The sequence below is a fragment of the Geospiza fortis genome, unplaced genomic scaffold, assembly GCF_000277835.1.
Source record: "Geospiza fortis unplaced genomic scaffold, GeoFor_1.0 scaffold139, whole genome shotgun sequence".
Classification (NCBI taxonomy): Eukaryota; Metazoa; Chordata; class Aves; order Passeriformes; family Thraupidae; genus Geospiza; species Geospiza fortis.
The window spans coordinates 2,231,876-2,254,032 of record NW_005054406.1 but is presented as its reverse complement, the minus strand read 5'-3'; the positions used below and the strand labels follow the sequence as shown (position 1 = coordinate 2,254,032).

Sequence of the window (22,157 nt, the reverse complement as noted above, 5' to 3'; positions counted from 1 at the left end):
TCCTGCTGCAGTAAATATTTATATAAATTGTGTAGTATCACACATAAAATAATTTGAAGTCGCTTTTAGCAATTCAAAACATTAAGTACTTGTCCATGGAATTCTGTGGAACATGACTTACTCTCTAAAATGTTTTAAAAGGTTGATCAGTGACAGACATGTCCACTTGTGGTTGGTTTGCTGAGATAAGTATAAGCCTCATTCATCAGCTTTGCATATACTTTCTGCTTCACTGAGAAGCATGAAAAAACACAGTTGTATTTTTTTTTACCAGGCATTGCTGGTAATGCTGATAAGTTGTATGCAAACTAGTTGCAAGAGTCATAGTAAAATATAATGAGACTTCAGTATATAGTGTCTGTGCATATAATTATAAGTGATTGCTATGGAATTGATGGTGTTTAAATGCCTTGTGTATGAAACTCATAGAAGAAGAATCAAAATTCTATCCTACATTATCATAGGTTATTTCTCGAATGAATTAACACAAGCTAGGTGCATCTGAGAAAATACTGTATCAACTCTCTGTATGTATTGATCCACACCCAAAATACAGCATGTCACCCCCCACTCAACATTCTCAATGTCCAACCTAAAGCAGTACAAAAACCCACCCTGAACAACCAAGTCTGCCGCTTCCTTTTTGTATCAAGATTTGGGCTGATTTTGATGCCTTTTCCTCCTACATTTTATGGGTACTCTAAATAGTATTTCCTGATGGAAGACACAGCAGGGAGGCAAGCTTTGATAATATTTAAGCAATTGAATTTTGAAATAAATTCTGGAAAGTAATAGACCTTGCAGAGGAGGCTTAGCTGGGATATGCAGCTACTGCATATAAAATGAATCCAAGTTTCTTGGTGATGTTGTGATCACAGTAATGGGTAGAGTCTAGAAGGAAGTGATTCCCAGGACTGTGGCAAAGCGAGAGAGTTTTTTCTTGGTTGTAGATGTAGTGTTAATGTGTAAAAGTAAGTGAATTTCAAATATAATTCAGACAGTAATTTAGGCTAGAGTTGCAGAATATTAACATGGCTCTAGGTATGACACTCATTCAGAAGGGATTTCTCCTACCTCATACTATTGAGAAATAAGACTGGGCAGTTCTGCCAAGCTGCCCTTTCCTGGAAAACATTGTTTACATTATCCTTATTTTCCCTAATTTTTCTCACTGAAGACTCTGAAAACTAAAATTTAAGGGTCTGATCTATTTTTCTGTGTCCCTTACAAGATCTCCCCAAGATCCCTTTCTGAAAGTGCTGTCTGCAGTTCTCACAGGATGCTGTTGTCAAACTTGAATGAGAAAAATGAGTTAGACTGTCTTCATGGCCATATTCACTTTTTCTGCATTATGCTTTGAACCAAATAAAAACTTCTGGACAACTAGCATTTAATATGAACGCAAATTGAGCGTAACATGAAGATAAACATTTCTTTATCATATATAAATTTCTAGTACATAGGAGCTCAAGAGCAGAATTTGAAATCAGGCTGAAATAGCTGGTAGTTGTCTAGCGCTGAGTTTGGTAAGTTTTACAATTCCAGTTACATGACAGAAATTCCAGAGATAAATGGTTTATATTTCAAGTGATTAAAGAAAATAGTTTTCTTCCCTGTTCTGTATGATTCAAAATATTAATAGAAAATTGTAACCTGAAAGTCAATGCTACAGCAGTCATAAATGATCACATTGTCTTACTGATTTATTCTCCTTTCTCTGTACTTTTTCATTCTCAGGTACTCCTAGTTAATCTTTATTTTACACATGGCCATTCATCAAATTAGTTCATTTTCAACAAAAATAGAAATAGCTTTGGCCTTCTTTTTGTATTCACCTCAAATGCGTGGGAGGAGAAAAAAACTGCGCATAGAATGACTTTTCCTCTTAGGTGGGATATTTGAATGGAAAATTGTTGAAAAGGAAAGTTCTGTTTCTACTTGTAGTAATACTTTTTCTTCTGCCACTAATGTGGGACAGCATTTGTGGGATGCATTTGCTTCCAGCCTCCCTTTTACTGACAGGTTGATCCTGAGGAACACTGAGGACAGGATTTGCAGCTGTGCATATTTAGCTCTGCTAGTCCAGTGTAGTTCTGAATGCTACACTGAGGACTGGTAAAGACATCAGTGATCACTAAAGCTACTGTGATGAGTGGGACTTTCAGCGATAGAGATTATACCCAAGCATAAAAGACTCTTACTATAAAATACATTTTACTACCATCATCTAGGTCTGTTCTTGTTTCATATTTTGTCATTTGCCATTCATTTAAGAGCTACTTTTAAGCATTGAGAAAGCTTCACCTTTGATGAGAAATTTTATACCTGGCTCACTGTAATTAACGATAGTTCAGCCCATTTCACTTCTTGCAATCTTGGACTTGATGAGAGAGTAATGAGAGAAAAACACGATTTTGAAATTCAAGGTGTATATAGACAAAATAATGTAAAATCAGCTGCTTTCTTTTTGGTATTAAATTTTTTCACAGTAGACAAGCTGCTTTTAAGTATCTCTAAATATTCTTCTGGATTTGGAGCTCATTAGGGAAGTAATATTTTACAGTGTTTTTTATATAATATTACACTTATGAAAATAATTGTCTATATAACTATTCATAAATTTTTATATAATTTAAATTTGTGCGCTAAACACGCAATCGTTCCATCAAGATGCATTTCAGATTTTCAGACTTGGCAAATTCTACTGTTCTAAGCAAGTCTTCATGACTTGGTGTAACGTTTAGGCTGTTCAGATTTCAAGGATGAAGGGTGTATATAAGTGTATGGGTGCATCAGAATCACAGCAGTGGAGTTGCCCTCTAAGCGAGGCAACTTGGAATGCATCAGGCTCTGTCTTGGGGTGGATGATGAGCAAATTGAGAGCTTATGAGTTAGGGTAAAAGGGCAGAGTAGCAAGAGTGACACTGTTGAGGGTGTTTGCTACAGGCTCCTGGGCAGGAGGAAGGAGTGGGCGAGGCCTTGTACAGGCAGCTCGGAGCAGCCCCACAGTCACAGGCTCTGGTTCTTTGGGGGACTTTGACCACCCTGACGTGTCTGGAGAAGCAGCACCATGAAGCACAAACAGGATGGGAGGAACCTGGAAATCATTGATGGCGTCTCCCTGACATGGGTAGTGGAAGTTCCCACAAGGAATGGTGTGCTCCTTGACCTTTCACTAAAAAACAGGGAAAGCCTTGTTGGAGATGTGAAGGTTGGGGGCAGCTTTGGCTGCAGAGACCTTGAGATTGTGAAGTTCAGTATAGAACAAGGAGAAGCAGGGCAGCAAGTAAATTGTAACCTTCAGCCTCTTCAGGGCTAGAGAACTACCTTTAGCCTCTTCAGGGGATCTTCTTGGAAGAATCCCATGGGAAAAGGCCTTTCAGGGAGGAACGGTCCAAGAGAGTTGGTTAGTATTGAGGGATCGCTTCCTCCAGACTCAAGAACAAAGCATCCCAGTGAGCAAGGAACTGAGAAAAGGTGTCAAGAGACCTGCATGGATAAAAAGGATCTCCTGTCATTACTCAAGTGTAAGGAGGAAATGCAGAGGAGAGGGAAGCAGTCAGACCACTTGGAATTAATGTAGCGAGGTTGTCAGAGTAAGTACAAATGAAGTGAAGGCCAAGTTTCTCCTGGAATTAAATCTGGCCAAAGATGTCAAGGACAACAAGAAAGGCTTTTTCAAATTAATCAGTAACAAAAGGAAAACTAAGGATAATGTGGGCCCATTACTACATGGAGAGGGGCCCTCATAACAGAGGATACAGAGAAGAAAGAATTACTGAATGCCAACTTTGCACTGGTCTTCACTGGTAAGATGAGACCTCTGGAATATCTGACCCAAGAAACCAGGAAAAAGGACTGTTGGAAGGCAAACTTTCCCTTGGTCAAGGAGAATTGGATTAGAGAACACCTAGGTAAACCTGACTATCCCCAAGTCCAAGGGCCTGGGTGGATGCATCAACAAGTGCTGAGAGGGATGCTGGATACCACAGCAAGGCTGCTCATGACCATCCTTGAAAAGGTGTGGCAATCAGGAGAGGTGCCTGAGGACTGGAAAAAAACAAATGCCCCCCCAGTCTTCAAAAAGAGAAAGGAGGAGGATCCACAGAACTAGCATCCAGTCAGCCTCACCTCAATCCCTGGAAACGTGATTGAATGCCTCATTCTGGAGGACATCTCTATCTACATGGATGACAAGCAAGTCACCAGGAATAGTCAGTGTGGATTCACTAAAAGTAAATCATGATTGACCAATCTGATTGCCCTCTATGATGAAACACCTACCTGGATGGATAACAGCTGAACCTCAACTTCAGGAAGGCTTTTGTCACTGTCTCTCACCATATCCCCCTGGGCAGGTAACCGAGCAGTGGAACAGATTGCCCTGGGGGCTTGTGGAGTCTCCTTCATTGGAGATATTCAAAAACTGTCTGGACACAATCCTGTGCCATGTGCTGTGGGATGTCCCTGCTTGAGCAGGGGGATTGGACCAGATGACCCACTGTGATTATTTCCAAACAGACTTATTCTGTGATTCTCTGAAGTGGTGCATGCTCATAGAATCCAAAAGAACACAAAAGCATTGACAGAAATGGTGAATTGAAAATAAATAGACAGCTTTCTCCACCTGTCAAGTATTTTTAACAGAAGATGTTTTTCCCTCCAGGTTTAAAGTTAAACAATACTCACAAAAATAAATTAAACGCATGACAGACAGAGCATGATCAATTTTAGTTAAAGGATAATCAGGAAGGCATTAATTTTTAAAGTTTCTACTTCATGAACGTATTACTGTGCTTGAACTTTTTCTCTTTTCACATTCTAAAATTCATTTCTTACATACAGTACCTCATCTTTAATATTTGTTTTTTCTTCCATGTATATTGCTTCATCCTTCTCCTGTTGATAGCCCACAGTTTTACACTCTCCTCTTTTCATAAGCATTTTCTTCTTTTATTTTGCATTTTATTTTTCTAAGATAAAGAGCAGAAATCCATCTGGGTTTTTTATCAGATTGGTCCTTCTCACAGAGCTAAATTGTCTCTGAATTGGTCATGGGTCAGGCAAAGAGTTTTTGAATGCAGGTGGATGGCATCTTGATTGGAAGAGGACTCCTCAGAGGTTTGGGTCTAATAGCATTGGTATAACAAAAACCTTTGTATTCTGGATACTCCATGTTTCAGCTTCACAAACTGTGTCTTAGTATGACGTAAAGTAGGTGAATAAGGAAGAAAAGCAGCAAGATAACTTGTTTTGATTAAAAGAATAGAAGCAGTGTCTGAAAATACTATTCAGATCCCTGATGAGATTTCTATGGCTTTTCCTTTATACCTCAGATGCTAATAGTGACACAGAAGAATGTTACCTTAGAAAACCTCTAGGGAACAAATCTGCAAAAAATCTAGGTTTTTTTAATTTAAGCTAAGGAAATTTCTCTCTCAAGAACTGCTAATATTACAGTTTGCCCAGTGACTGTTCTACCATTGCTGGTGTGGTATTTTAGTCCAAAATTGTTTTTCTTTTAAGCCAATAATTAACAATTTCGGTCTTTTTTTTTAATATCTTGTTTTAAGCATCAAGTAAATGATTAAGAGTCTTCCTTTTGAAACTAAGATCACTTGTATGGAGAAAATACATTATTTAACAGTTTGTGATTTGTTTTCCATGCTCTGGAAAGCTGACCTAGATACTTAGAAGAGAGTTATCAAGTAATTCCTTAGGAACTTTAGTATGACAGGTCATATGCTTGTCTTGCTGCCAATCTGAGAGCAGTTAGAAGTTTGCATCACAAAATAAATATGAGTATTTTTCAGCATGACAAAAAAACTTTAATAATAAAGATAGAAATAATAAGTAGCTTTAAAAAAGACTGCTAAATAGAACAGAAGAATGCAAAGGACACTTTGAATACCCTGAAAAACAATCTCATCCTGAAATGTGGAAAGAGTCCAGCTAAAGGTGTGTACTCATACCAACAAGATAAAAGAAAGGCATCACAACTTTGATAAGCCACACATACACATAAATATATGTGTCCTTTATTTGAATTTTCAATAAATCTATTACACTTGAAGCTATGACAGTATCAGGACAGGTAAATTGTAGCTTATACACATTGTGAGAGATCTTGTAGCAGTTTAAAACTTTCAACAGTTACGAGCAAACTGTCTGACTGTGATGGAAGCATGAGGCTTTCCAGTATCAGTATTTGGAATATTGATGGGTTCAGCCTCTGTTGTTCATCTTCACTCTAGCCAGCCTGTGAAATGCTGTGCAAAGCTGAATGCAGATTGGCATTACTCAAAGAAAAGCTGTATTCTGGCAGGATTTAGCTATAATTTGTTGTTATGGGATGCCTTTTAAATTAAAAGTAATCAGCTAATTTTCAATGACAAAAGTATTATCATACACAGGGCCTTATATGTGTTATTAGTAATTCTGGAAATCCTTATTTTTAGATGATCTCCATTGATGTAATTTGTATCTGAGAAGAGTCTGGGGTCTTTTCACACCACTTGCCAGAAAAAAGCTCTTGTCCAAAACTGAATATTTGACAACTCAGTGGAGAAGCACCTGAGGATTATTCTGAAGTCATATTGAGACTGTTTTTCATTCAGGCACATTAATACGATTCCTTCCCTCAGAGGAATAAAACACCATGGGCTTTGTCAGTTGTCTTAACTAGAATAAATCACGTAATAATTTATTTTGAAAGGGATCTCTTGAGGTTATCTAATTCAACCCGCTGCTGAAAGTGGTGATAGCTTCCACATTGCTTTGTTCATTCATGTTTAGAATATCTCCAAGGATGGAGATGCTGCCAGCTCTCTGGGCAGCTCTTGATGCTTAACCATGTGAAGTTCTTTCCTATTGTTATGCTCAGCTGGAATTTCCTTTCTTGCAAGTTGTGACTTGCGTCTAATACTTGTTCTTTGTACACCTGTGAGAAAAATGGTTTGGGGTTTTTTGTTGTTTTGTTTTTGGATTTTGTTGTATAATCCTCCCTTAACTTGGCTAGGTTTGTAATAGAATGAGTGACTTCATTTTCATCTAAAATCTCCACAGAAATTCGCCCAAAAAAACCACTTTCCCCTTAGAAAAACCCCAAAATAACCCACAAAAAACCCCACACAAACAAACGAAAACCAATCAACTTTTACCTACAGCAATAAGGTAATATAACATTTGCAGTAAGATTATAATGTAAACTGATAAGAATGTTATTATATTTAATCTGCAGATGTCCCAGGTCTGTTTTAGCACGTGGAAAGATCTGCTTTGACTTTATACAAAACTGAACGTCAGCTGACGTGCCTTAGTTAATTTTTAGCGCATTCTTCCTGTCCTTTTAGGAGAAGGTGAGAACCTGTGCAGTGTAAGAAGTAAAGCTTCAAACTCTCACATTCAAAATAATATTTTGATTTTTGTCTACCTGTGGTAGAGAGGAGTGGGGGTGACTCCTGCCACAGTCAGCCAGTAGGTGCTGGGCAACCTGCAGCCAGACACTGGGTAGGTGGAATTTTGCTGTCAATAAGTGAGGGTTGTATGAGCAGAAGTGGAAATATCTATTTGAAAAAATGCTAAATACATGCTGAACAATTTGCTCAGGAAGATCAAGGTTTGGAGAGGTGGAGGTTGTGAGCTGAGAAAGCCCTCATCATGGGTACTCCCCATCTTGAGGAGAAAATTTCCTGAAGAATTTCAACGTATCCTTGCTCACCACATCCTCTTTTCATCTTTTGGGATGTTTAACAACCAACAGGATGTCTGCCTTTTATAATACATTTTACTGGTTCTCTCATTCTTACAAGATCTGATTCTTCAGTCATTTCCTATCTCATAAATTCATCATGTTACCTGTCAAGAGTTGCTAAGAAAAGGAACATATGGCTGATATGTTAAGTTGTAACAAGAAAGATAACTCTATCCCAAGTGAAACCAGGACAAGCTATCTTCTTACCCCTTCAGATATCAGACTGTTTCTTCCCTTGCATCTATACAGGACAGGTTACAGGCTTCTCTTTTAAGTCTTATTATTGCACTTGTTTTGCATTTTCCTTTCCCCTGTATGTTTCCCAAGGGCCTGGGTGGAAAACTACATTTTTTTCTATTGCAAACCTGCCATGTAGTATCTGTAGTTAATTTGACATCTTTCTTTCAACAAGTAAGGAGAACTTCTGATACTGCTTCTTTCAATAAATACCAGATGCAAATTTAGAAGTTGGAATAAATTTACTTTAAAAAAAATCCTGTAAACAATGCAGCAATGATTTCCTTCTCTTTGTTCACTTTTTCCTATCTTCTTTATCCACTTTTTATGTTTAAGGAATGGTCTGCTATCTATTAAGGTAATAGTCTGTTGTGGTTTGAGCATGGGGCCATGTTTAGTCATGGTCATTTATCAAACACGTATCCATGTTCATTTTCTGGGTTAAGAAGAGGTGATTAGTCCCCTTGAGTGAAAGCCAGTGATTTTTGTCTGAATTGGTGATTTTGATGATGTGTCATGGTCCTGAGCCTGGTGGTGCCCTTAAATTCCATGGGATTTGTTGGTGTGGCCATTGTTACGAATGTTACTGTTGATAATAATCGTTTGACCCTTTTTTGCCAATATCTGTCTGAAGTAGTATAAGGCACACAGCACCCCTTGATGACTGCAGAGCTTAGCCCAGCTACTTTTAGCCCATGGGCACAGACTCAGGCTAACAAGTGGAGTTGGTACCAGGAATTTAACCTTGTAATGTTATTGGTCAGTGAAGCCATGGACTATGTCAAGTGTCCCAGCCTTTTCTGCTGCGTACTTCACTTTGATGCTTGGAAATAATATTTGTATTCATTAATATTTTCATGCAGACTGGAACAGAAAAGTAAAATATTGTACAGACAGAGTCTTTTTTCAAAAATGTCTCTCTATATCAATGATTTTTGAGTGCTTCAAGCAGATTCTTCTTCTGAAATCCCCATAGCACGTTATTCATTTAGGTAGATAGATAGATAGATAAATAGATAAATAGCTAAATAGACAGATAAATATAATACTTTTTTCTGATGAGAGGTCTCTTACCACAAGTACCAGTCCTGGGTGTTAACAACCTGGTACTAATGACATATTAGGTAGGCATTGGCCCATAGGTGGATATAAAATCTTCCTAAAACACAGTAACAGAAATAAGCACTGCAATTGCCTTCTCATGTTGCCCATTAAGCTTCAGTCATACCACTTCATATGAGCAAATAACAAGACATGAAAGACCCTCCCAGAGATAAAATTTCTCTCATCATTGTTTTTTAACAGAATCTAGTAAGTCTTTTGTGTAGAGCTACCTCATACCTAAAAGATGGGTATTTGACCATATAGTTCTCCCCATAATTGTGTCATTCAGTTTGCAGCTAATAAAAGTATAGCAATTTTTTCAGCTGCATTATTCATTTTAGGTGTTAAAAGCAGCACTGCACCTGTTACCAAGTAGTCTCTTCTTTATACAGTTGTTGAAATAGAGTTCTTTTGAATGGTGTCTGCATCTTATACGGATAAAATTTTCTGTTGTATCTGCTTTTCAATATATTCCCTCTCTGACATCATTCTTGGAGTTCCTAAAATTTTCTGCCTCACCAGTTCACAGCTTGCAACAATAAAAGGTCTCAAAAATATAGCAATATTTTATATTGGTATTCTGCCAATTACAGCTTTATTTCTTACATTCTGTATATTCAAATGCATACTGAAGTTTTATGTGGGGTACTACTTTGTCCTGTAATCTCCTAGAAACAGGAAACAAAACAGGCTGTTGTGCCATGGGGGGTACATAATTGCTTCTGCTTGGTAGCACACCTGTAAAGAGTGATTGTTACAGGGTACACATCGGGTGCTTTGGAACCCATGAGGATAAAGAGTTTCAAGAAACTGTAGATACTATTGAACAAAACAAAATGCTATTTTAAAAGCAAAAAAGGTTAATTTAAAAAATGTTAATTTCAGCTTTGCTGTTCAGATTTATAATTAGTAAGACTGTCTAAAGAGTTTTCCTTGCCTTTAATGAAATAAAATTACACAGTCAGCTATAGCACTGCTTTTGTTATTTTCTAACACTGATACAAATGTCTGTCTCACTTCACTCTAAAATCATAAATAAATTCATCTGGAAAGAAAAATTATATCTAGCCTGTAGGCAACCAAAAAGTGAAATAAGTTGTTTGTTTGTTTGACTGAGACATACACATTGGGTTTTCAGCTGCATATGCGCATGACATTAATGTCACAAAAAGATAGGTTTGTTTATTTCCCCACAAACATTGCAGTTCAGTTTTGGCAAGATGTTTTGGAGCAGAGTTTTCTTTCATAGTTACTTGCAATGCTACTGTGGGTTTCAGTCCAAATTTCTTAGTCATGAAATTTTGTCCTTGCATAACAAATTCAGGACTGATTCAGACCTAAAGTCTACTGAACGAATTGTCCTTTTTCTGACAGCAGCTATTAATGTTTCCTTAGAAAAGCCAGACAGGGCACGAAAGTTGTTTTTCTAGTCATAGCAAATTATATATGATCATAGAATTGAAATTAATTTATGTAAATTATCTTGATCATGATACTTAAGCATGCTCAGCTTTTAGCATTTTACTTTGCAATTTGAATATCTTGAAAAGAAGAAAGTTTTTGCAGTTTTTAAACATAGCCTTTACTAAGCTGTTATGTAGGAATCATTTAAATATGAGTTTAATATCTTCTTTAAATGGAAATATTTGAATACCTGTAATAGGTATTCTATGGACTATTTATAGGTAATAGGTATTCTATGAACCATTTAAATAGAAATATCAATATTATACCAATATTATGCATTGGTATATTGCTTCATAGGACTGCCTGTCAATCATATAAAAATGCATGTTAGCTCTATTTGAAAGTATAAGATGCCAATAAGTAGTACCCTACTTGTCTTTTTTATAAAACTTCTAAAGCTATTCACATAGCAGCTTTCTATTTGTTGTATGATCATGCTAAAGCACACAAAAAAGTGAAAATATTTGTTCCATCGTCTCCTTCTTGTGATGGGATATATTAGGATAATACATTTTCAAGGTGTGAGTATAAGTGGAGTAAAAGAAGAAGTAAGCAGGCAGCCATTAGTTCCTGGAAAGCATCTCTTGGGAGTCCCTGAATTCAAAGTTAGGGATGTATTCTGATTCAGATTGGATCTGAACTTTGTCAGTGAGTGTGATAATTTTGATCAAAAGTTATGATGCAGTTCCAAATGAAGAAAAAACCTATTAAAAAATTTGCATTAGCATGGATTTCAAAGAGACTGCTTTATATCAGCTGAAATTTAATCATATAAATCTTTTGACATGTCAGGTGCCATGTTCAAAATGCAGCAGTTATCAATTTTTAGCATAGACTAGTGAAGTACAGTATTCATTGGAACAGAAGCAATTTTGAAAATGTATGAAACAATTCCTATTTTATTTAGAATATGGATTATTATCTACCTAAAATGAAACTGAAATTCCAGATATATTTTGTTTCGTTTTCCCCTGAGTCAATATGAACATATGTCTAGCATTATGAGTGTTACAAAAAAAATCTATATATATTAAAATAGCTTGTTATCATAAGATTCTGGTCTTGGCTACTGAAATAAAAATTTATATTTATCTGAATTGGTGAAATTGTAAAACACACACAGAGAAAAAAAAAATATGTTCAGGAATTATTGTAAAGATGGCATTCTATGCACTACTGTTCAATATGTTCCAAAAAAAGTTCCCATCAACTGTATAATTATTGTCAACAGATGAAGTGCTATTATTATGTTGTCAGGCACCATGAGTTACACATTATTGAAACGTCAAATTCAGCATAGAGTTAAACATATGATAGGTTTCTCTAGAAAAATATTAATAAAGGTTTTTCTTCCTTACACACCTAAAACTGAAATGAAAAAATAAACATTTGAAGTAGACTATGACTAAAAGTTTTCAGCAAATGCTACCAAAAAAATATAGAGATCTGAAGATATAGAATAGAAAGCACTGGTAGTTTTGGTTGAAAAACTAGAACAAATATGCATGCACAATAGCTATGAAAATATACATATCTGAGTTCTTCATATAGTTTTCCCTTGCCAAAGGAAAAGTATGTACAAATTTCTGTTCAGGAAGAATATCACATCAGAGATAGAAAATCATACTAAAGTCTGAATACACAACTCACAAGTTCCGCTCTCTGTGATAAAGAATTAATTAAGTTCCTATAAATCAATATTGAATGATACTTCAGAACTGATTATTCAGATTCTAGACTACTTTTAGGAATTTTTATAAGTAAATGAGAACCTAGGAAAATCTTTTATGCTTATTTAGATATTGTATTTTCACCTAAATTTATTTTTTCTGCAATTTTTTAAAGCACAGAACTGTTACACTTCATAGACAACCAGTTGGTGGCTTGGGCTTAAGCATAAAGGTATGGGTAACATCTCTTTTCTTCTTTTAAATTTCAGTATAACCACTTCAGTCTTGAGATCTCATGGTTAATATCTCTCTCTTACAGGGTGGTGCTGAGCACAAAGTGCCTGTCGTCATATCAAAAATATTTAAAAACCAAGCAGGTAACTTATGCTATTTACTTATATAGTGCTGTAGATACTAATAGTTTCAGGAATCTGTTTTTATTTTGGTAAGACAGTTATGTTATAAAAAAAATATTTAAAGTGACTTGAAAAAACATAAGTATGATAGAGGAAATCTATTGATGTACTTATATAATGCAAAGGATAGAAAAAGTACAAACCAACTTTTTTTTTTTCCCACACAGTAATTCACTACTATATGGTATGACTAACTGTGCCTAGGTGCCCCCAGAGAGTAATTTGTAATGTTTATTATAGTGAAGATAACACAACACCTAAATCAGTACAGTCTATCTTGGTTAAGTATTACATTGACATTTATCTAGCAAAAGGAACCTTTAGGAGACCTTTTCATACCTGAAACTGAACTTGGCAAGTTGGAGAACTGGTCTGGAAAACAAAGGGGCTCTTTAGTGAGGAAAAGTTGCATGTGGGTGGGCAGTGCCTTGCAACATGAACTAAGGGTCTTAGATGACCAAAAGCAAAGTCATGTTCTCTTCTCTGATGGATGTGTGGACATGGGGATAAGCTTGTTCTTTTGTTTTCTGTGGCATTCTTTTACATATTTTAAGATTTGTTGTCTTCCAAAGCTTCTATGTGTTTCCTCTCTTCCCTAGTATAAATCTACCCATTTCATGTAATCTTTCCTTCAAAAGAAGACAAAGATTGTGATCCTCAGTGTATGTCTTGCTCCTTAAAGGTCTCAAAGCCACTGACATGATCTTTTTCACTCATCAGGCTCTTTTCCTGCTTTGCTGTAATGATGGTTAAGCACATTTGCTTGACACCATGTTTAGACTCAAGCTTTACTAGGTCACATACTGTGCTGATTTTTCTCCTCTGCATCTTCTTCAGGGGGTCCTTTTTTACTTGAAATGAATACCTGATTTCATCTGATACCTAATGAATATTGAATGGATTGTCTATTCCTGTATCCTATTGGAAACACTGCTTCAAGTTTCCTGTGTACACTACTTACATTTCTTTTTATAACATTGTTTCTGCAGTGAGGAAGAGAAGGTGTTTTTATATCAACTGTATTACTGTATATGGAATAGCGATATGCTCCTTAAATACACAGTATTTATAACAATACCAAGAAAATGTGCATTAAAATAATAACAATAAATTAATGTAAGCATTCAGATTGAAGGGAAGTAATTCAGGAAATTAATCACCAGCAAGGAAAGCTATGTCCTGCTCTCTTAGGGCATAGTACTCTCAACCAAGGTTAGTAGTGAGTTTGTATGTAGAATACTTACATTCAAAGTTTTGTACACTGTGAGTAGTTATTCTTTATCTGTATTTATTTGTAGAGAAACAAATGCAACAACAATTTTATGGGGTCAGCTTTTTACTTCAAATTTGAAAATCGCTCCTCAGAATGTACTTGTTTTAAAATCTTATAATCTTTTGTCTGAGAAAACTCCAAAATCAGTAGTGATTATAACCAGGGGCAGTGCTGTGTCACACTAAGCCTGTATGAAATGTTCCTGGCTGGATCAGTGAATGGAATAAAGACATTGATACACCTGGCAAGGTATGAAGGAAGTAGTCAGGCAGGTTCCAGTTAGCTCCTGCATCCCTTCTAGCCTGAGTGAGTCTGTGATTCAGGTACTGCTGCAGGTGCTACAGATCAGAGATCTGAGATAGAAATGCTTTTTGGGGCACATGGCTTATAGCACTCCATTCCGGTTACTGAATTTCTGTGCAAGAGAAAATAGAGTGGAGTTTTTGTTTGGTTTTTTCTTCCAGAAAATAAATATTTCTAAAGAGCATCAAAAGATTTTCAGAAGAATTTTGGAAGTGCTCAACATTCTTATACTGCAAATCTTTTTTTTTTTAATATATATATATGATCTCACAGATCTCAGAGAGGTGCTGTTATTCAGTACAGGAGGAAGATAATAACAAAGGCTATTCACAGTGTTATTCTTCTAGTATTATACATAACTGGAAATTAAGTAAGAGAACATGTCTAAATTTATCTCACAGGTGACATTGAGGCAATATTTCTGGTTTTAGATTCTAATGTTTTAATGTAAGAGAAAACAATCTGGCAAGGAATGAAGGGAAAATAAGATGTGTTCTATAAATATGTGCATTCTCTCTCCATTTATATAATATATATATTGATACAGACATGCATACCAAAAAACAAATGTATTTACATAGAAAAGAATATCTGTAAGAAGTTTAATATAATGAGACTATAATGTGTTATATAATGTTAATGTAATGAGAATATAATGTGTTATTATAATGTGTTATGCATGACAGAGAGATGAGACCAGTGCAGATTTATCTAAAACTAAGCTTTGGACTGAAAATCTGTATATTCAAAATGTAGATAAATCACCAATGGACTTTCATTTCACAAGGTGCTAATAACAGTGAAACTGATTGGCTGGCTTTAAGAGTGGTCTTTAGTTAAGCAGTAAGATTCATTGCTGCTTCAAGAAAATAAACTGAATTTTAAAAAATAAAAAAGGCTGTATTGTGCAGTAAGATTAGAAAATAAATAATTTACCTGATAAAAAAACAATTTCTTATCAGGCATTTTACTGTTTTCTGTACTTGAGTAAAATGCCCGAACGTACATGAGTAAAATTCTCCTTAATAACTAAAAAGCTGATTTCCTAAAATGGTTGATAATTTTTGATACTTTTCATGAAATTTAATGCCTTTTATATGATAACACTATAAAATAATGTTTACAACCTTACTTTGTATGGATATAGTAATATTTTTAGTTCCAAAGGTAGAAGCATAATAAAAAATCCCAGTTATTTCTCTTTTAGATTGCTATAACCTTTGTGCTATCTAAATAAAGTAATTAGTTTGTCTATTTTTGTACTGTTTAATTTTTTCAAACAGTGATAAGTGATTTTGTTGGCACTGACCTAAGCATCGGCTGACAGCATTTCTTCTTCAGTTTTTGAAATAGGATGAACATTTCAATAGGATTTCATTTCGTTATTTAACAGAAGCACATCCTTAGCAGCAGTGTTTATAAATACTACTCCTATAGTTTTGACCTCTCAGCTGTGATCACTGTGTTTATAAATTTCAAATTAAGTTATTCTAGATCTCTTCTTTCCTGAACAAGTTCACTGAAACATACACAGAAACTCAGTTCAAGAGCATAACTCTACATTTTTGAAATACAAGATTATTTGGTCACTCAGTGCTGGAGACTAATCTATTGCAAATCACAGAAAATTTTTTCCTACCTCTAAAACTTTTGCTAAAGTTAATTTCAGAGGGAATAAATTTGTGTCAGAATGAGAAAAAGTAAGTGCAAACTTTAAAATATAATGTAGAGTTATAAACTTGAAAGTAAAATGATATAATTAGCCACAGAGTAATTTTTATCCCATAGGAAATTATTTCACTTCCAAAACCAAGTTTGTTAAATCATCAGTTGACTCAGGGTATTAACAACATTGCTGATAATCTCCCAGATCATTGATGTTGAAACTTCCAAATAATATTCTATAAGCCTGATTCAGGCTGGTTTGGGTTGTGAGGTTTTTTTAAATGTAATTTAATACAGTATTGGTTTTGGTTTTTTCCTTTTGAAACTGGCTTAAGATGGAGTACATGGTACTTGTTGTACATTGATTGGTGATTTGCTATTAGTTTCTAGGTGTGTTATATTTTTATATCTGTGGTAAAATCATATTAACAATCTATTTAAGGTAAATAGTGCTGTGGACTTACAGTCAAATAAATGTAGAGTCCTGTTCTTAGAGCTATGTAATGTAATGTCCAGAACTTGGAAAAGAATCATATCAGTCAGGTTTTCTTGTTGTACAGTGAATTCATCAGATCCATAAAAAATACTTCAGGGAATCTGCCAGATGCAATATGCGGATAAAGTATACAAGATTTCATGTGTTTACATCTTTCTCTGTGTATTCCCATTTTTAATTACTGAAGATTCTTTGAGTTTGTGGAATCTAGATGGTGGAGGTTGTAAAAATGAATGGATTTTGAAATCGAAGTTCATCCTATGTATAAATGATTTACCACATATAATATTGGAAATTTTGGTTGTTAAAACATCAAACAATAAAGTGCTGTTTTGTTGCAGAATTATCCAGTTAACAATCACATTTTCATCTGATGCAACTTTTCATTTTATGAGAGCTCTTGCAATAATTTGACTACTGCTGCTAGTTCTGCTCATAGCTCATGTAATTTGTGAAGTCAGACAAGCAGCAATGATGAAACAGGGCAGTGGGTTCAGCTCATGAGGCGTGATGAAAATAGGTAAATAAAATTAAATAAAGTGCAATGGATTAGGATTAGTTTGCACTGTACCAGTTTCAAAAAAATCTCCCTTAAGAGCCAAAATTAATCAAAATCTTATTTTGAATGCATTTCCCCACCTTCTGTAGCAAAAGTTGACTCATAACTCACGTTCTGCTGTGTTGGAAAATCTTCTGTTTTATGCCAAGTGCATTTCTAACTGATGCTGTCCAGGACTGGAATGAACTCCAGACATTCAGCAACTGAAACATTCTTGGTGTAAAACCATGTGCTCTGCAAACACAGACTGTGTCCAAATATCACATCCTGGTTCCTGAATTCAGGACTGTCTGGAGGACATGGCATCAGTTTGATGAGGGCTTTTAACAGTTTCCCATGCCAAAGATGGTTCGGTGTGAAATTGTCCGTGATACCTCCTGCATGGGTGTATTTCTGGGTTTTGGTGTTGACTCATCACCAAAAGGGTACAAGCACAGTAACCCAGCCCAGTCTGAACAAGCTGGTGGTCATGATGTGAGATGGCACTGAGCTGCACAGCATGGTTGTATCCACAGCTGATGCTCTTCATCCCTGCTGTATTCACCTTAGCTTCATCAGCCTTGGAGATTGATTCCACTGAGCCAGCCAGCTCAATATTAAGGATGAGTTAAAGGTAAACAGCGGTATTTAGGTTTATAAGGAACCCAGAATGGATCAAAAATTTGTTACACCTCATGCTAATGAAGGTGAAGACTGAATACAAGGCCATCTTTGAACATATAGCCCCATTAGAACATAAGGCCTCATTAGAATATAAGACAGCTGAAGCTGGGTGGTGTTTAATTTTTGGCTATTATTTCCTAATATCACTTTAAAATTTCTTCAGGTTTTTGTTTTAGCATTAATCTTATTTTCTATCAATCTTTTATTGTCTTTGACATTGTTATTTTTCTTTATTATTAGGAAGCTAATGATATATGAAGTTAGCATACTTATTGTTCTTTCTCATGGACCTATGCTTCCATCTCTAAACTTATTTTCAGAAGGCATGGAAGAACATTCTCAACATTTTTGATTTCTTTTTAACTGTTGCCTTCTCAAGACTAGACAGGCCATGAAAGGCAGTACCTGTTAATTGAAGGAAAATCTTAATGAACTATTGAAGATCAACAAGTAAAAGTAAGGTACTTTGATCCCTGATTCAGGAATTTTTTTCTATTCAGCCTAGTAAGAATGTATTTAAGGTTCAATGTCTGTCAATAATTGAGTTGATTTAGTTGTGTTTTAAATCACAGATTAAAGGTCTTGCTTGCAGCAGGTATATCTTTACAGTCAGGAGTGTAATTATGTGCAATTCATGGAAGAGGAGGGGAAAAATACATCTGGATATATTGAAGCTGTCTTTTGCATCCTTAATACTAATTTTTCACAATCTTTTCATTTCATCCTGTTTCTTAACTATTCCTTTGTATTTTCTTCATGCAGTTAAATACTTATGCATATGTTTAATGTTAAGCTTGTGAATTGAGAAATCCATGAAGTCAGTGCAGCTCACTGTGTGCTTTAAGCAGCATTTTTTGTCATAAGACATAGTACCTTGTATGTTTCCTGTGTGATTCAGGAATTCAACAAAAATTGAGTGAAAATATGTACTGTGACCAATCTTGAAAAATATAAAGACATCAGATTATCTACAGATCAAAATCTGCATAGAGATGTGCATTAATTAACTAGTTGTAAGTAAGTATTTCCAGAGACTGTTCAGTAAATTTACCATTTCACTACCTTGGAAATTTTGGCAAATTTGATACAGCCCTTCTTCAGTCTTAGTGGATAAGAAAATTAAGCAAAGCAAAGCCAGAATTACTGGTTCTTTTCCCTTCTCACTGAGTGCAAAAGAATTTTAATAGTTCATGCCACCATTAGAGGTTGGGGTTTTTTTAGAGATTAGAATGATGGATCATTTACATTTGGGAAAATTTTTCAAATCTAATATACACAAAAATAAGATTTTAGGTTTTTTAATGATTATTTTCATACCATTACTTCAGCATAAGCCCTTTTATATTTCCATCCTGCTTTCCTTTGTTCAGTGTTACTTTTGAATTTAATCAATGTACAGTATTTAATCAGCATTAAACCTCTTTAAAGAGATGAAGAGTAAAGGTGATCTAGCACTGTTTTTCAAGTAAAACTTCAAGAGGCAAACTGGAATCTGAAAAAGTTGCATTTATTTTTTCAGTGAATAAGGCTATATGTTCTGTGGTAGCCCAAAGCTCTTTTTGAAGTATTTTGGTTTTAGTGTTGCTTTATTTTACACATAGTGACTGATAATTTTAGAGTTGCCTTTCATAAGCACCTTTGTATATAAGTGGGAGAAACTTTCATGAAGTGTGGAAGATTTTACTTAATATTTTTGTCATGTAGGGAGAATGTGATTTCATGGAAACATCAATAGATGTCTTCAGGTTTAAAATATGCCTTACAGAAACAGGACTGACTTTTTGTGTCCAAGTAGTTTTTCCAGTCACTTTTTTTAAAATATATTTCTAAACTATATTGTAAATTCTGCATTGTAGTGACACACCCTCTACAATTTCATGTATGATAAACGTATTTTTGAGTAACCATCATTGATTTTAAATTATAGACCGTTGCCTAAACCCAAAGACTTTCATCATAGACATGAAAGCAAGCAGCAGGTGTCCAGCTTATTGGTTTAGTATGCAACATAATGCACTTCTAGAGAAAATTTTCTGATTGTCCCAAATGCTGTGCTTGTTTCAGTTCATAGAGTGTTTGGTATTGACCACATAATGCTCCTTCTCTCATTTACTTGTGTGGACAGCCTTGATTTTTTTTTTCAAGATTCTGCAAGCAGGATATAATTGCTTTGTGCTCTTAAACTATAAAATGTATTGGCTAACACACATGAGGTTTCTGGGGGTATTGCAGTATTCAACACCCTTGTGAATGAGCAATGGGTCTTTGCTGATCTGGCAGCCAACAGTCCTGGGGGAAAGGTTCAGCCTTCACTGCTCCATAGAAGACAAGGGCATTGTCTTCTATGCTGCCAAGTTACAATCCTCCATTTACCCAGTTTTCTTCCTTGAGGTTTTATACCTTTTCATATCACTGCTTTTCCTTTTAAACCTTGAGGTGTTAAATAGCGTTATTTCAAGAATTTTAGCTGTTTCTAGAATTTAGTCTTTCCTTTTTTGCATGAATACTACTCTATGTGTTTTCTTATAACTTTTGTTACAATGCAGCAATTTTCTCAGAAGATTTAGACAATGTTGCACAACTGTGCTGTTGTGTCATTATCCAGTGGATCACAGATACCTGAACATCTGGGAAAATGTACCTACCTACGTGCCCACAAATCTTCATCATGCACTCTTCCATCAGGATCTCAACTTTCACACAAACATTTTCTGGTTCAGTATTATTTGCTTTCTTGCCCTATATTTTTCAGTTGCCACGTCTTACAGGAATTTTTTCCAAATTCGTTTCTTAGATTTCCACATTTCTTATTTACTGTGCTTTTTCCTATATTGCTGTTTCCTGCAGATCTTCCCAAAAGCAACAGCTTTGACTGCCCAGCAGAGCCAACAGCACAGGGCCTCAGGGAGGCAGCACTGCTGCTGCCCACATGTGCTGTCCTCATCACGTCTGTGGCCCACAGATTGGCTGACTGGTACTTGTTGGAGAGCAAACAAGCACATCTGCCTTGCTGCAGGGGTTGGAGCCTGAATCTGACTGTGACCCCTACAGAGACAGAGTAGTATCTGAGGATTGGCTTGCTAGGATTTTCCTCCTCAAGGATGCTGAGGATGTGCTGTCCCTGTGTTTCACCTTGTTTGGTTGCTGTCCAGGTTCTACACTGATTCCAGTTTCAGGGACTGTTGCAGTACTTGTAAGCAAAGTCTGCTTCTGCCTGCTGGGGCCTCTTGCAGGTGTTAGTGGCAGCAGGAGTGCATCACAGTGTGGCACTGGTGTGCCCTAGGATAGGCTGCTTAGAGGTCCACAAAACAGAAGTTTTTTGTACTAATTTTCCTTGGTCAGCTTCTCTTTACTTGAGAGCACTTAGACTGGAGGACCAGTCTGATCTCGTTTAAAACCCCTGAAACTTACAGTATGGATATAAGGAGCCTCCTCATCAACTGCTTTCATTCATGATCTCTTTCTGTTCTGCCTCTTCAAACATGCCTTTTGTATCCTGGTTTTCAGCTGGGATGGGATTAATTTTCTTCTTAGTAGCTGGTACAGTGCTATGTCTTTGATTGAGTATGGGAATGATGTTGATAACACACTGATATTTTAATTCTAGCTAAATAGTACTTTCCCTAAATCAAAGACTGTAAACAAGTTGCTCAAGAAGTTGGGAGCAAGCATGGCCAGGAGAGGTGACCCGAACTGGCCAAAAATATGTTCCATGGCAAAGAAATATTCCATCCCACAGAACATCATCCTTGGAATATAAACTGTGGGGAATTGGCTGGGAGCTGCCAGTTGCTGCTTAGGGATGAGCTGGGCATCAGTCAGCAGGGGGTGAGGAATTGTATTACACATCACTTGTTTCTCTTGGGTTTTGTTGCAAACTGTCTCCTTTCCATTTATTATTATTATATTATACTTCAAAAATTAAACTGTTTTTGTCTCAACCCACAAGTGTTTTTTGGTTTTATGGGTTTTTTTCAAGTCTTCTCCCTATCCCTGGGGGCTGGCATGGCGTAGAAGAACGGGGTTGGAAGGAAGGGTTGTGCAAATGGCTAACCCACAAGTGTTTTTTGGTTTTATGGTTTTTTTTTTTCAAGTCTTCTCCCCATCCCTGGGGGCTGGCATGGTGTAGAAGAACGGGGTTGGAAAGAAGGGTTGAGCAAATGGCTGCATGGTAAATAGTTGCCAGCGTAGGTTAAACCATGGCAGCTTGCTGATACAAAAAATGTTTAAAATTTCTCCACTCACTTCTGAGTCAATCAGACACTGTGGACAAGGCATGCACCCTTTGAAGTAATCCTTTTCTTCTTTGCTTCAGCTGGAATTTCAACTCACCTTCTTTCTTCTATCTCCAATTCAAAGATGCTTCCACTTTTTAAAAATAGTTCAATGGCCCTAACATAAGCCCTGAATTAAAAATTGTTCACATTTTTCACTATTGGTGTATGTATTACTAACATCTCAAATAGAAGTTTAGTATTGAGGTGCCCATGCTAATGTTCATCGCCTCTACTAATGCATGTACCCAGAACAGGTTGCTTCAGATTGCGTTGT

The 22,157-nt window shown here is 36.0% G+C and overlaps 1 protein-coding gene across 1 annotated transcript in view; it reads left to right on the top strand.

Annotated features, from left to right (window-relative positions):
* SNTG2 (syntrophin gamma 2) overlaps positions 1–22,157 on the top strand; it is a 131,960-nt gene that overhangs the window by 8,850 nt on the left and 100,953 nt on the right. The window contains exons 3-4 of the mRNA XM_014309157.2: positions 12,407–12,463; positions 12,551–12,608. Coding sequence (XP_014164632.1) covers positions 12,407–12,463; positions 12,551–12,608 — 115 coding nt within the window. The remainder of the gene's footprint in view (positions 1–12,406; positions 12,464–12,550; positions 12,609–22,157) is intronic.